General features: G+C 45.8%; 1 protein-coding gene across 2 annotated transcripts in view; it reads left to right on the top strand.

The window, feature by feature from the left end:
* Positions 1 to 16,558, top strand: part of LOC134935857 (thialysine N-epsilon-acetyltransferase-like) — an 88,491-nt gene that overhangs the window by 52,802 nt on the left and 19,131 nt on the right. For both annotated transcript variants that reach the window (XM_063930680.1, XM_063930681.1), the window contains exons 2-3: positions 6,241 to 6,320; positions 6,796 to 6,847. In XM_063930680.1, the coding sequence (XP_063786750.1) occupies positions 6,258 to 6,320; positions 6,796 to 6,847 (115 nt within the window). In that variant the 5' untranslated portion in view covers positions 6,241 to 6,257. The remainder of the gene's footprint in view (positions 1 to 6,240; positions 6,321 to 6,795; positions 6,848 to 16,558) is intronic.

The following is a 16,558-nucleotide window of genomic DNA, read 5'->3' as shown; positions in this document are numbered from 1 at the left end:
ATTGTACTACTCCGAGGTCACATGATACCACACTGCAGTGCCCCCTGTTCATATTATACAACAGTTCCTCAAATGCCCAGTATGCTACATTATACTACTCCGAGGTCACATGATGCCACACTGCAGTGCCCTCTGTTCATATTATACAACAGTTCCTCCAGTGCCCAGCATGCTACATTGTACTACTCCGAGGTCACATGATGCCACACTGCAGTGCCCTCTGTTCTTATTATACAACAGTTCCTCCAATGCCCAGTATGCTACATTGTACTACTCCGAGGTCACATGATGCCACACTGCAGTGCCCCCTGTTCATATTATACAATAGTTTCTCCAATGCCCAGTATGCTACATTGTACTACTCCGAGGTCACATGATGCCACACTGCAGTGCCCCCTGTTCATATTATACAACAGTTCCTCCAATGCCCAGTATGCTACATTGTACTACTCCGAGGTCACATGATGCCACACTGCAGTGCCCCCTGTTCATATTATACAACAGTTCCTCCAGTGCCCAGTATGCTACATTGTACTACTCCGAGGTCACATGATACCACACTGCAGTGCCCTCTGTTCATATTATACAACAGTTCCTCCAATGCCCAGTATGCTACATTGTACTACTCCGAGGTCACATGATGTCACACTGCAGTGCCCCCTGTTCATATTATACAACAGTTCCTCCAATGCCCAGTATGCTACATTGTACTACTCCGAGGTCACATGATACCACACTGCAGTGCCCCCTGTTCATATTATACAACAGTTCCTCAAATGCCCAGTATGCTACATTATACTACTCCGAGGTCACATGATGCCACACTGCAGTGCCCTCTGTTCATATTATACAACAGTTCCTCCAGTGCCCAGCATGCTACATTGTACTACTCCGAGGTCACATGATGCCACACTGCAGTGCCCTCTGTTCTTATTATACAACAGTTCCTCCAATGCCCAGTATGCTACATTGTACTACTCCGAGGTCACATGATGCCACACAGCAGTGCCCTCTGTTCATATTATACAACAGTTCCTACAATGCCCAGTATGCTACATTGTACTACTCCGAGGTCACATGATACCACACTGCAGTGCCCTCTGTTCATATTATACAACAGTTCCTCCAATGTCCAGTACGCTACATTATACTACTCCGAGGTCACATGATACCACACTGCAGTGCCCTCTGTTCATATTATACAACAGTTCCTCCAATGCCCAGTATGCTACATTGTACTACTCCGAGGTCACATGATACCACACTGCAGTGCCCTCTGTTCATATTATACAACAGTTCCTCCAATGCCCAGTATGCTACATTGTACTACTCCGAGGTCACATGATACCACACTGCAGTGCCCTCTGTTCATATTATACAACAGTTCCTCCAATGCCCAGTATGCTACATTGTACTACTCCGAGGTCACATGATACCACACTGCAGTGCCCTCTGTTCATATTATACAACAGTTCCTCCAATGCCCAGTATGCTACATTGTACTACTCCGAGGTCACATGATGTCACACTGCAGTGCCCCCTGTTCATATTATACAACAGTTCCTCCAATGCCCAGTATGCTACATTGTACTACTCCGAGGTCACATGATACCACACTGCAGTGCCCCCTGTTCATATTATACAACAGTTCCTCAAATGCCCAGTATGCTACATTATACTACTCCGAGGTCACATGATGCCACACTGCAGTGCCCTCTGTTCATATTATACAACAGTTCCTCCAGTGCCCAGCATGCTACATTGTACTACTCCGAGGTCACATGATGCCACACTGCAGTGCCCTCTGTTCTTATTATACAACAGTTCCTCCAATGCCCAGTATGCTACATTGTACTACTCCGAGGTCACATGATGCCACACAGCAGTGCCCTCTGTTCATATTATACAACAGTTCCTACAATGCCCAGTATGCTACATTGTACTACTCCGAGGTCACATGATGCCACACTGCAGTGCCCCCTGTTCATATTATACAACAGTTCCTAAAATGCCCAGTATGCTACATTGTACTACTCCGAGGTCACATGATGCCACACTGCAGTGCCTCCTGTTCATATTATACAACAGTTCCTGCAATGCCCAGTATGCTACATTGTACTACTCCGAGGTCACATGATGCCACACTGCAGTGCCCTCTGTTCATATTATACAACAGTTCCTCCAGTGCCCAGTATGCTACATTGTACTACTCCGAGGTCACATGATGCCACACTGCAGTGCCCCCTGTTCATATTATACAACAGTTCCTACAATGCCCAGTATGCTACATTGTACTACTCCGAGGTCACATGATGCCACACTGCAGTGCCCCCTGTTCATATTATACAACAGTTCCTAAAATGCCCAGTATGCTACATTGTACTACTCCGAGGTCACATGATGCCACACTGCAGTGCCCCCTGTACATATTATACAACAGTTCCTCCAATGCCCAGTATGCTACATTGTACTACTCCGAGGTCACATGATGCCACACTGCAGTGCCCCCTGTACATATTATACAACAGTTCCTCCAATGCCCAGTATGCTACATTGTACTACTCCGAGGTCACATGATACCACACTGCAGTGCCCCCTGTTCATATTATACAACAGTTCCTCCAATGCCCAGTATGCTACATTGTACTACTCCGAGGTCACATGATGCCACACTGCAGTGCCCCCTGTTCATATTATACAACAGTTCCTAAAATGCCCAGTAGGCTACATTGTACTACTCCGAGGTCACATGATACCACACTGCAGTGCCCTCTGTTCATATTATACAACAGTTCCTCCAGTGCCCAGTATGCTACATTGTACTACTCCGAGGTCACATGATGCCACACTGCAGTGCCCCCTGTACATATTATACAACAGTTCCTCCAATGCCCAGTATGCTACATTGTACTACTCCGAGGTCACATGATGCCACACTGCAGTGCCCCCTGTTCATATTATACAACAGTTCCTCCAATGCCCAGTAGGCTACATTGTACTACTCCGAGGTCACATGATGCCACACTGCAGTGCCCCCTGTACATATTATACAACAGTTCCTCCAATGCCCAGTATGCTACATTGTACTACTCCGAGGTCACATGATACCACACTGCAGTGCCCCCTGTTCATATTATACAACAGTTCCTCCAATGCCCAGTATGCTACATTGTACTACTCCGAGGTCACATGATGCCACACTGCAGTGCCCCCTGTATATATTATACAACAGTTCCTCCAATGCCCAGTATGCTACATTGTACTACTCCGAGGTCACATGATACCACACTGCAGTGCCCCCTGTTCATATTATACAACAGTTCCTACAATGCCCAGTATGCTACATTGTACTACTCCGAGGTCACATGATGCCACAATGCAGTGCCCCCTGTTCATATTATACAACAGTTCCTACAATGCCCAGTATGCTACATTGTACTACTCCGAGGACACATGATACCACACTGCAGTGCCCTCTGTTCATATTATACAACAGTTCTTCCAGTGCCCAGCATGCTACATTGTACTACTCCGAGGTCACATGATGCCACACTGCAGTACCCTCTGTTCATATTATACAACAGTTCCTCCAATGCCTAGTATGCTACATTGTACTACTCCGAGGTCACATGATACCACACTGCAGTGCCCCCTGTTCATATTATACAACAGTTCCTACAATGCCCAGTATGCTACATTGTACTACTCCGAGGTCACATGATGCCACAATGCAGTGCCCCCTGTTCATATTATACAACAGTTCCTACAATGCCCAGTATGCTACATTGTACTACTCCGAGGTCACATGATGCCACACTGCAGTGCCCTCTGTTCATATTATACAACAGTTCCTACAATGCCCAGTATGCTACATTGTACTACTCCGAGGTCACATGATGCCACACTGCAGTGCCCCCTGTTCATATTATACAACAGTTCCTACAATGCCCTGTAGGCTACATTGTACTACTCCGAGGTCACATGATGCCACACTGCAGTGCCCCCTGTTCATATTATACAACAGTTCCTCCAGTGTCCAGTATGCTACATTGTACTACTCCGAGGTCACATGATGCCACACTGCAGTGCCCCCTGTTCATATTATACAACAGTTCCTCCAGTGCCCAGTATGCTACATTGTACTACTCCGAGGTCCCATGATGACACACTGCAGTGCCCTCTGTTCATATTATACAACAGTTCCTACAATGCCCAGTATGCTACATTGTACTACTCCGAGGTCACATGATGCCACACTGCAGTGCCCCCTGTTCATATTATACAACAGTTCCTACAATGCCCTGTAGGCTACATTGTACTACTCCGAGGTCACATGATGCCACACTGCAGTGCCCTCTGTTCATATTATACAACAGTTCCTCAAATGTCCAGTATGCTACATTGTACTACTCCGAGGTCACATGATACCACACTGCAGTGCCCCCTGTACATATTATACAACAGTTCCTCCAGTGCCCAGTATGCTACATTGTACTACTCCGAGGTCACATGATGCCACACTGCAGTGCCCCCTGTTCATATTATACAACAGTTCCTACAATGCCCAGTATGCTACATTGTACTACTCCGAGGTCACATGATGCCACACTGCAGTGCCCTCTGTTCATATTATACAACAGTTCCTCCAGTGCCCAGCATGCTACATTGTACTACTCCGAGGTCACATGATGCCACACTGCAGTGCCCCCTGTACATATTATACAACAGTTCCTCCAGTGCCCAGCATGCTACATTGTACTACTCCGAGGTCACATGATACCACACTGCAGTGCCCCCTGTTCATATTATACAACAGTTCCTACAATGCCCAGTATGCTACATTGTACTACTCCGAGGTCACATGATGCCACACTGCAGTGCCCTCTGTTCATATTATACAACAGTTCCTACAATGCCCAGTATGCTACATTGTACTACTCCGAGGTCACATGATACCACACTGCAGTGCCCCCTGTTCATATTATACAACAGTTCCTCCAATGCCCTGTAGGCTACATTGTACTACTCCGAGGTCACATGATGCCACACTGCAGTGCCCCCTGTTCATATTATACAACAGTTCCTCCTGTGCCCAGTATGCTACATTATACTACTCCGAGGTCACATGATGCCACACTGCAGTGCCCCCTGTACATATTATACAACAGTTCCTCCAGTGCCCAGCATGCTACATTGTACTACTCCGAGGTCACATGATGCCACACTGCAGTGCCCCCTGTTCATATTATACAACAGTTCCTACAATGCCCTGTAGGCTACATTGTACTACTCCGAGGTCACATGATGCCACACTGCAGTGCCCTCTGTTCATATTATACAACAGTTCCTGAAATGTCCAGTATGCTACATTGTACTACTCCGAGGTCACATGATGCCACACTGCAGTGCCCCCTGTTCATACTATACAACAGTTCCTCCAATTCCCAGTATGCTACATTGTACTACTCCGAGGTCACATGATGCCACACAGCAGTGCCCACTGTTCATATTATACAACAGTTCCTACAATGCCCTGTAGGCTACATTGTACTACTCCGAGGTCACATGATGCCACACTGCAGTGCCCTCTGTTCATATTATACAACAGTTCCTACAATGCCCTGTAGGCTACATTATACTACTCCGAGGTCACATGATACCACACTGCAGTGCCCTCTGTTCATATTATACAACAGTTCCTCAAATGTCCAGTATGCTACATTGTACTACTCCGAGGTCACATGATACCACACTGCAGTGCCCCCTGTACATATTATACAACAGTTCCTCCAATGCCCAGTATGCTACATTGTAACACTCCCAGGCCACAGTTTGTCACAGTGCAGAGCATCAAGTTAGCCATATGCCACATTGTAGTGTCTCCAGTTCACATTATGACACACTGGCTTCTCTCACCTAGAATGCTCATGATCAGTGTATGGATGAATTTAGCAAAGATCAGGTATCTGCCTCTCTCAGAGCCTTCTGGGGTACACAGGACTGTGGCAGGTGGCAGGAGGAGGCTGCATTAGTGTAATGAGAGGAGAGGGGGCAGGACTGAGTAAAGGCGTAGGGCCTTTTATGGTGGCTGAGCTTAGAGACCCGACTCCATGGCCGATGTGAGTAGGGTGTTTAAATTGCAGCAATAAATGATTTTGTTTTATCGCTGGTCACTGATTGTGGATGTAACAATATAATAATTGTTTTGTGTAACTGTAAATCTGTATTAATCTGTCACAGGAGCTGCTCATCGGAACATGGAATATAACATCCGCCTGGCACAGCCCACAGACAGCCAGCACATCATGAGGATGATCCGGGTACTGTATATAAACCAAATACCTGTATACTATAACACTATACTGTATTTTCACTTACAGTACTTATAATGGTCACACCGATTTTAATAATAGTACTGAGTATACGGTCATAACAGTCACACCGCTCTGTATAATAACACTGAGTATACGCTGATGTCACGAGAGGCCGGCCAATTTCCCAAATACATCAATCTGAAAATCGCCACTAGTGACTTATGGTTACCTCAGCATGTGTGGTTAATAAAAACTTGGTAACTGCCACCAGCAGAGGAAACCCAAAACATCAATGAATGGACACCATCCAGAATTATTAATTGCAAACTTACTTAAACTTCATTAGTAGCTTTAGCCACACGTGCTCGTAGATTCACCAAGAGGCATGGAGAATACGCTAGAATAAATTATCTTTTAATTCAAACAAAATTGTCCAAGGTATGATTATAAAAATAAAATAACTGCACATCTGTACTTACAGGAACTGGCTGAATATGAAAAAATAACACATTTTATCAAACTAACAGAGGAAGGTAAGTGAGTGCAGAGGAAAAAATGGAAAGTGAGAGGGAAGGTAGGTGCTGTAAATTGCTTATTGATACTGCTGTGCTCTACAGAACAATGTCGTGACAGGTGAGATTCTCCCAGACATTACAGGGCACTATGCAAGAAGGAAGAGGCCTCAGTGACAGAGGAAGAAGAGAGGGAGATGTGGGAGGGAGATGTAATGAGGAGGAGGTAGTGACAAATAGTATAAGGTGTAAGGCAGGATGAATGGGAGCTGTAATTGAATACTGGTACTGGGTGAATAGAAGATGTACTGGTACTGGGTGTACAGAAGATGTAATGTAGTACCGGTACTGTATGAACAGGAGATGTAATGTAGTACTGGTACTGGGTGAACAGGAGATGTAATGGAGTACTGGTACTGGGTGAACAGAAGATGTAATGGAGTACTGGTACCTGGTGAACAGGAGATGTAATGTAGTACTGGTACTGGGTGAACAGATGATGTCATGGAGTACTGGTACTGGGTGAACAGAAGATGTAATGGAGAACCGGTACTGGGTGAACAGAAGATGTAATGGAGTACTGGTACTGGGTGAACAGAAGATGTAATGGAGTACTGGTACTGGGTGAACAGGAGATGTAATGGAGTACTGGTACTGGGTGAACAGAAGATGTAATGGAGTACTGGTACTGGGTGAACAGAAGATGTAATGGAGTACTGGTACTGGGTGAACAGAAGATGTAATGCAGTACCGGTACTGGGTGAACATAAGATGTAATGGAGTACTGGTACTGGGTGAACAAAAGATTTAATGGAGTACTGGTACTGGGTGAACAGGAGATGTAATGGAGTACTGGTACTGGGTTAACAGAAGATGTAATGGAGTACTGGTACTGGGTGAACAGGAGATGTAATGGAGTACTGGTACTGGGTGAACAGGAGATGTAATGGAGTACTGGTACTGGGTGAACAAGAGATGTAATGGAGTACTGGTACTGGGTGAACAGAAGATGTAATGGAGTACTGGTACTGGGTGAACAGAAGATGTAATGGAGTACTGGTACTGGGTGATCAGGAGATGTAATGGAGTACTGGTACTGGGTGAACAGGAGATGTAATGGAGTACTGGTACTGGGTGAACAAGAGATGTAATGGAGTACTGGTACTGGGTGAACAGAAGATGTAATGGAGTACTGGTACTGGGTGAACAGGAGATGTAATGGAGTACTGGTACTGGGTGAACAAGAGATGTAATGGAGTACTGGTACTGGGTGAACAGAAGATGTAATGGAGTACTGGTACTGGGTGAACAGGAGATGTAATGGAGTACTGGTACTGGGTGAAAAAGAGATGTAATGGAGTACTGGTACTGGGTGAACAGGAGATGTAATGTAGTACTGGTACTGGGTGAACAGAAGATGTATCGGAGTACTGGTACTCGGTGAACAGGAGATGTAATGGAGTACTGGTACTGGGTGAACAGATGATGTAATGGAGTACTGGTACTGGGTGAACAGAAGATGTAATGGAGTACCGGTACTGGGTGAACAGAAGATGTAATGGAGTACTGGTACTGGGTGAACAGAAGATGTAATGGAGTACTGGTACTGGGTGAACAGAAGATGTAATGGAGTACCGGTACTGGGTGAACAGATGATGTAATGGAGTACCGGTACTGGGTGAACAGAAGATGTAATGGAGTACTGGTACTGGGTGAACAGGAGATGTAATGGAGTACTGGTACTGGGTGAACAGGAGATGTACTGGAGTACTGGTACTGGGTGAACAGGAGATGTAATGGAGTACTGGTGCTGGGTGAACAGAAGATGTAATGGAGTACTGGTACTGGGTGAACAGGAGATGTAATGGAGTACTGGTACTGGGAGAACAGATGATGTAATGGAGTACTGGTATTGGGTGAACAAAAGATGTAATGGAGTACTGGTACTGGGTGAACAGGAGATGTAATGGAGTACTGGTACTGGGTGAACAGGAGATGTAATGGAGTACCGGTACTGGGTGAACAGGAAATGTAATGGAGTACCGGTACTGGGTGAACAGGAGATGTATTGGAGTACTGGTACTGGGTGTACAGGAGATGTAATGGAGTACTGTTACTGGGTGAACAGGAGATGTAATGTAGTACTGGTACTGGGTGTACAGGAGATGTAATGGAGTACTGTTACTGGGTGAACAGGAGATGTAATGGAGTACTGTTACTGGGTGAACAGGAGATGTAATGGAGTACTGTTACTGGGTGAATAGGAGATGTAATGGAGTACTGGTACTGGGTGTACAGGAGATGTAATGGAGTACTGTTACTGGGTGAACAGGAGATGTAATGTAGTACTGGTACTGGGTGTACAGGAGATGTAATGGAGTACTGGTACTGGGTGAACAGGAGATGTAATGGAGTACTGGTACTGGGTGAACAGATGATGTAATGGAGTACTGGTACTGGGTGAACAGATGATGTAATGGAGTACCGGTACTGGGTGAACAGAAGATGTAATGGAGTACTGGTACTGGGTGAACAGAAGATGTAATGGAGTACTGGTACTGGGTGAACAGGAGATGTAATGGAGTACTGGTACTGGGTGAACAGATGATGTAATGGAGTGCTGGTACTGGGTGAACAGATGATGTAATGGAGTACCGGTACTGGGTGAACAGAAGATGTAATGGAGTACTGGTACTGGGTTAACAGAAGACGTAATGGAGTACTGGTACTGGGTGAACAGGAGATGTAATGGAGTACTGGTACTGGGTGCACAGGAGATGTAATGGAGTACTGGTACTGGGTGAACAAGAGATGTAATGGAGTACTGGTACTGGGTGAACAGAAGATGTAATGGAGTACTGGTACTGGGTGAACAGAAGATGTAATGGAGTACTGGTACTGGGTGATCAGGAGATGTAATGGAGTACTGGTACTGGGTGAACAGGAGATGTAATGGAGTACTGGTACTGGGTGAACAAGAGATGTAATGGAGTACTGGTACTGGGTGAACAGAAGATGTAATGGAGTACTGGTACTGGGTGAACAGGAGATGTAATGGAGTACTGGTACTGGGTGAACAAGAGATGTAATGGAGTACTGGTACTGGGTGAACAGAAGATGTAATGGAGTACTGGTACTGGGTGAACAGGAGATGTAATGGAATACTGGTACTGGGTGAACAAGAGATGTAATGGAGTACTGGTACTGGGAGAACAGAAGATGTAATGGAGTACTGGTACTGGGTGAACAGGAGGTGTAATGGAGTACTGGTACTGGGTGAACAGGAGATGTAATGGAGTACTGGTACTGGGTGAACAAGAGATGTAATGGAGTACTGGTACTGGGTGAACAGAAGATGTAATGGAGTACTGGTACTGGGTGAACAGGAAATGTAATGGAGTACTGGTACTGGGTGAACAGGAGATGTAATGGAGTACTGGTACTGGGTGAACAAGAGATGTAATGGAGTACTGGTACTGGGTGAACAGGAGATGTAATGTAGTACTGGTACTGGGTGAACAGAAGATGTATTGGAGTACTGGTACTGGGTGAACAGGAGATGTAATGGATTACTGGTACTGGGTGAACAGATGATGTAATGGAGTACTGGTACTGGGTGAACAGATGATGTAATGGAGTTCTGGTACTGGGTGAACAGATGATGTAATGGAGTACCGGTACTGGGTGAACAGAAGATGTAATGGAGTACTGGTACTGGGTGAACAGGAGATGTAATGGAGTACTGGTACTGGGTGAACAGGAGATGTACTGGAGTACTGGTACTGGGTGAACAGGAGATGTAATGGAGTACTGGTACTGGGTGAAAAGAAGATGTAATGGAGTACTGGTACTGGGTGAACAGGAGATGTAATGGAGTACTGGTACTGGGAGAACAGATGATGTAATGGAGTACTGGTATTGGGTGAACAGGAGATGTAATGGAGTACTGGTACTGGGTGAACAGAAGATGTAATGGAGTACTGGTACTGGGTGAACAGGAGATGTAATGGAGTACTGGTACTGGGTGAACAGGAGATGTAATGGAGTACCGGTACTGGGTGAACAGGAGATGTATTGGAGTACTGGTACTGGGTGTACAGGAGATGTAATGGAGTACTGTTACTGGGTGAACAGGAGATGTAATGTAGTACTGGTACTGGGTGTACAGGAGATGTAATGGAGTACTGTTACTGGGTGAACAGGAGATGTAATGGAGTACTGTTACTGGGTGAACAGGAGATGTAATGGAGTACTGTTACTGGGTGAACAGGAGATGTAATGGAGTACTGGTACTGGGTGTACAGGAGATGTAATGGAGTACTGTTACTGGGTGAACAGGAGATGTAATGTAGTACTGGTACTGGGTGTACAGGAGATGTAATGGAGTACTGGTACTGGGTGAACAGGAGATGTAATGGAGTACTGGTATTGGGTGAACAGGAGATGTAATGGAGTACTGGTATTGGGTGAACAGGAGATGTAATGGAGTACTGGTACTGGGTGAACAGGAGATGGAATGTAGTACCGGTCCTGGTGAGTTATGCAAATAAACAATAATTTTACAAAGTGTCAGCACTAGTAATACCATGCTAGGCTGTTAGTGGGAAATTGGGGGACAAAGAGCCTAAAATTATTATTATTATTATCCTTATTTATATGGCTCTACAAAGGTTCCACAATGCCTTACAAAGTACATAAACATATGAGCAGAACAAGAATACGGTGACTTAAAGTACAAGACAATTTAGGGCAAGGGCATGGTAGAGAGGTGCGGTTCGGTTTTCCTGGAGACAGACGAACTTATGGGTTCCAATTTGAATCCCATCTTGGGTCTGTTGTCCGTTCGGAACTCAGATTTAAAAACTGATCTTGGTTTGTAGAATGTATGTACACAGGTCCAGATTACATGATTTTATCTGTTTCATAGATTTTTATCAATGTTTTAAAGAAATGGAAGACTGAACCAAAACACTTTAGGGTCATTTTCCCAAAACCGAAACATGATGGTGAGCTAGAACCAAAACCAGAACATGGGGATCTGTGCACATCTCTAACACATGGTGTATACATTTTGTTGTATCAGTGGTCATAACACTCAAATAAGCAAATGTGTGGCAGAAATCAATGGGCAGGTGCCATTTAAGGGAGCATGGATTAGGAGGGAGCAGAGGGTTAGGAGGAGAGACAGCCGGGTTTGGTGAAGAAGTGGGTCTTGAGAGCCCATGTGAAGTCGTGTAGAGCTGTGGAGCTCTGATGGAGCATGGATTAGAAGGGAGCAGAGGGTTAGGAGGAGAGACAGCCGGGTTTGGTGAAGAAGTGGGTCTTGAGAGCCCATGTGAAGTTGTGTTGAGCTATGGAGCTCTGATGGAGCATGGATTAGAAGGGAGCAGAGGGTTAGGAGGAGAGACAGCCGGGTTTGGTGAAGAAGTGGGTCTTGAGAGCCCATGTGAAGTTGTGTAGAGCTGTGGAGCTCTGATGGAGCATGGATTAGGAGGGGGCAGAGGGTTAGGAGGAGAGACAGCCGGGTTTGGTGAAGAAGTGGGTCTTGAGAGCCCATGTGAAGTTGTGTAGAGCTATGGAGCTCTGATGGAGCATGGATTAGAAGGGAGCAGAGGGTTAGGAGGAGAGACAGCTGGGTTTGGTGAAGAAGTGGGTCTTGAGAGCCCATTTGAAGTTTTGTAGAGCTGTGGAGATCTGATAGAGATGGTTAAATTCTTGGAGGCGTGAATGGGAAGAAGTAATCAGCAGGCAGGAGAGGTGGCGTGAGAAAGGGTCTAGGTTTGGGTCTCACATGACCTGGACATTACGGAGTTCCCTGTTACCATCAGCAACCGCCTGTTACTGACTCCACCCACTGCGCAGTAGGTGGGTATTTTGCTGCTACCACCAGGGTCCTACCACGTGGAAACATGAAAAAGCAATTGTCTTGAAGGCGAGATATTTTTTGCTCAAATAGTCTTAAAAAAATGCCACAGTCATACTTCCATCTTAGCAAAACCCAGGATATTGGTCAGTATATAATAATAATTATTATTTATTTTTATCCTTTATTTATATGGCGCCACAAGGGTTCCGCAGCGCCCAATTACATAGTACATAAATAATCAAACAGGAAAACAGCAACTTACAGTTGACGACAATATAGGACAAGTACAGGGTAAATAAACATAGCTACATCAGCAGATGACACTGGAATAAGTATCAGGTGGCAGAAGACTGCTGGATGTGGGGCAGTTGAAGATCATTAAAGTAAGAAAAGGATAAGCACATGACGGAAGAGGGCCCTGCTCGTGAGAGCTTATAATCTAAAGGGGAGGGGCAGACAGACAGGGGTGACACAGATGGGGTACATAGAGAGTGTGGCAGAGATGGAATGAGACGGTGATCTGTGACAGAGGGGATGTAACCATTGACAGAGATGGAATGAGACGGTGATCTGTGACAGAGGGAATGTAACCAGTGACAGAGAAGGAATGAGACGGTGATCTGTGACAGAGGGAATGTAACCAGTGACAGAGAAGGAATGAGACGGTGATCCGTGACAGAGGGAATGTAACCAGTGACAGAGAAGGAATGAGACAGTGATCTGTGACAGAGGGAATGTAACCAGTGACAGAGAAGGAATGAGACGTGATCTGTGACAGAGGGAATGTAACCAGTGACAGAGAAGGAATGAGACGGTGATCTGTGACAGAGGGAATGTAACCAGTGACAGAGAAGGAATGAGACGGTGATCTGTGACAGAGGGAATGTAACCAGTGACAGAGAAGGAATGAGACGTGATCTGTGACAGAGGGAATGTAACCAGTGACAGAGAAGGAATGAGACGTGATCTGTGACAGAGGGAATGTAACCAGTGACAGAGAAGGAATGAGACGGTGATCTGTGACAGAGGGAATGTAACCAGTGACAGAGAAGGAACGAGACGGTGATCTGTGACAGAGGGAATGTAACCAGTCACAGAGAAGGGATGAGACAGTGATCTGTGACAGAGGGAATGTAACCGGTAACAGAGAAGGAATGAGACGGTGATCTGTGACAGAGGGAATGTAACCAGTGACAGAGATGGAATGAGACGGTGATCTGTGACAGAGGGAATGTAACCGGTGACAGAGAAGAATTATGGTACGGTGATCTGTGACAGAGGGAATGTTACCAGTGACAGAGAAGGAATGAGACAGTGATCTGTGACAGAGGGAATGTAACCAATGACAGAGATGGAATGAGACGGTGATCTGTGACAGAGGGAACGTAACCAGTGACAGAGAAGGAATGAGACGGTGATCTGTGACAGAGGGAATGTATCCTGTGACAGAGAAGGAATGAGATGGTGATCTGTGACAGAGGGAATGTAACTAGTGACAGAGAAGGAATGAGATGGTGATCTGTGACACAGGGAATGTAACCAGTGACAGAGAAGGAATGAGACAGTGATCTGTGACAGAGGGAATGTTACCAGTGACAGAGAAGGAATGAGACGGTGATCTGTGACAGAGGGAACGTAACCAGTGACAGAGAAGGAATGAGACAGTGATCTGTGACAGAGGGAATGTAACCAGTGACAGAGATGGAATGAGACGGTGATCTGTGACAGAGGGAACGTAACCAGTGACAGAGAAGGAGTGAGACAGTGATCTGTGACTGAGGGAATGTAACCAGTGACAGAGATGGAATGAGACAGTGATCTGTGACAGAGGGAATGTATCCAGTGACAGAGAAGGAATGAGATGGTGATCTGTGACAGAGGGAATGTAACTAGTGACAGAGAAGGAATGAGATGGTGATCTGTGACACAGGGAATGTAACCAGTGACAGAGAAGGAATGAGACAGTGATCTGGGACAGAGGGAATGTAACCGGTGACAGAGAAGGAATGAGACGGTGATCTGTGACAGAGGGAATGTAACCAGTGACAGAGAAGGGATGAGACAGTGATCTGTGACAGAGGGAATGTAACCAGTGACAGAGAAGGAATGAGACGGTGATCTGTGACAGAGGGAATGTAACCAGTGACAGAGAAGGAATGAGACGGTGATCTGTGACAGAGGGAATGTAACCAGTGACAGAGAAGGAATGAGACGGTGATCCGTGACAGAGGGAATGTAACCAGTGACAGAGAAGGAATGAGACAGTGATCTGTGACAGAGGGAATGTAACCAGTGACAGAGAAGGAATGAGACGTGATCTGTGACAGAGGGAATGTAACCAGTGACAGAGAAGGAATGAGACGGTGATCTGTGACAGAGGGAATGTAACCAGTGACAGAGAAGGAATGAGACGTGATCTGTGACAGAGGGAATGTAACCAGTGACAGAGAAGGAATGAGACGTGATCTGTGACAGAGGGAATGTAACCAGTGACAGAGAAGGAATGAGACGGTGATCTGTGACAGAGGGAATGTAACCAGTGACAGAGAAGGAATGAGACGGTGATCTGTGACAGAGGGAATGTAACCAGTCACAGAGAAGGGATGAGACAGTGATCTGTGACAGAGGGAATGTAACCGGTAACAGAGAAGGAATGAGACGGTGATCTGTGACAGAGGGAATGTAACCAGTGACAGAGATGGAATGAGACGGTGATATGTGACAGAGGGAACGTAACCAGTGACAGAGATGGAATGAGATGGTGATCTGTGACAGAGGGAATGTAACCGGTGACAGAGAAGAATTATGGTACGGTGATCTGTGACAGAGGGAATGTTACCAGTGACAGAGAAGGAATGAGACAGTGATCTGTGACAGAGGGAATGTAACCAGTGACAGAGAAGGAATGAGACGGTGATCTGTGACAGAGGGGATGTAACCAGTGACAGAGAAGGAATGAGACAGTGATCTGTGACAGAGGGAATGTAACCAGTGACAGAGAAGGAATGAGACGGTGATCTGTGACAGTGGGAATGTAACCAGTGGCAGAGAAGGAATGAGACAGTGATCTGTGACAGAGGGAATGTAACCAGTGACAGAGAAGGAATGAGACGGTGATCTGTGACAGAGGGAATGTAACCAGTGACAGAGAAGGAATGAGACGGTGATCTGTGACAGAGGGAATGTAACTAGTGACAGAGAAGGAATGAGACAGTGATCTGTGACAGAGGGGATGTAACCATTGACAGAGATGGAATGAGACGGTGATCTGTGACAGAGGGAATGTAACCGGTGACAGAGAAGGAATGAGACGGTGATCTGTGACAGAGGGAATATAACCGGTGACAGAGAAGGAATGAGGCGGTGATCTGTGACAGAGGGAATGTAACTAGTGACAGAGAAGGAATGAGACAGTGATCTGTGACAGAGGGAATGTAACCAGTGACAGAGAAGGAATGAGACGGTGATATGTGACAGAGGGAATGTAACCAGTGACAGATAAGGAATGAGACAGGGATCTGTGACAGAGGGAATGTAACCGGTGACAGAGAAGGAATGAGACGGTGATCTGTGACAGAGGGAATGTAACCAGTGACAGAGAAGGAATGAGACGGTGATCTGTGACAGAGGGGATGTAACCAGTGACAGAGAAGGAATGAGACGGTGATATGTGACAGAGGGAATGTAACCAGTGACAGAGAAGGAATGAGACAGTGATCTGTGACAGAGGGAATGTAACCGGTGACAGAGAAGGAATGAGACGGTGATCTGTGACAGAGGGAATGTAACCAGTGACAGAGAAGGAATGAGACGGTGATATGTGACAGAGGGAATGTAATCAGTGACAGAGAAGGAATGAGACAGTG

The sequence above is a fragment of the Pseudophryne corroboree genome, chromosome 6, assembly GCF_028390025.1.
Source record: "Pseudophryne corroboree isolate aPseCor3 chromosome 6, aPseCor3.hap2, whole genome shotgun sequence".
NCBI classification, from domain to species: Eukaryota; Metazoa; Chordata; class Amphibia; order Anura; family Myobatrachidae; genus Pseudophryne; species Pseudophryne corroboree.
Note: the sequence above shows the minus strand (reverse complement) of the source record. Positions and strands in the feature narration are given on the sequence as shown.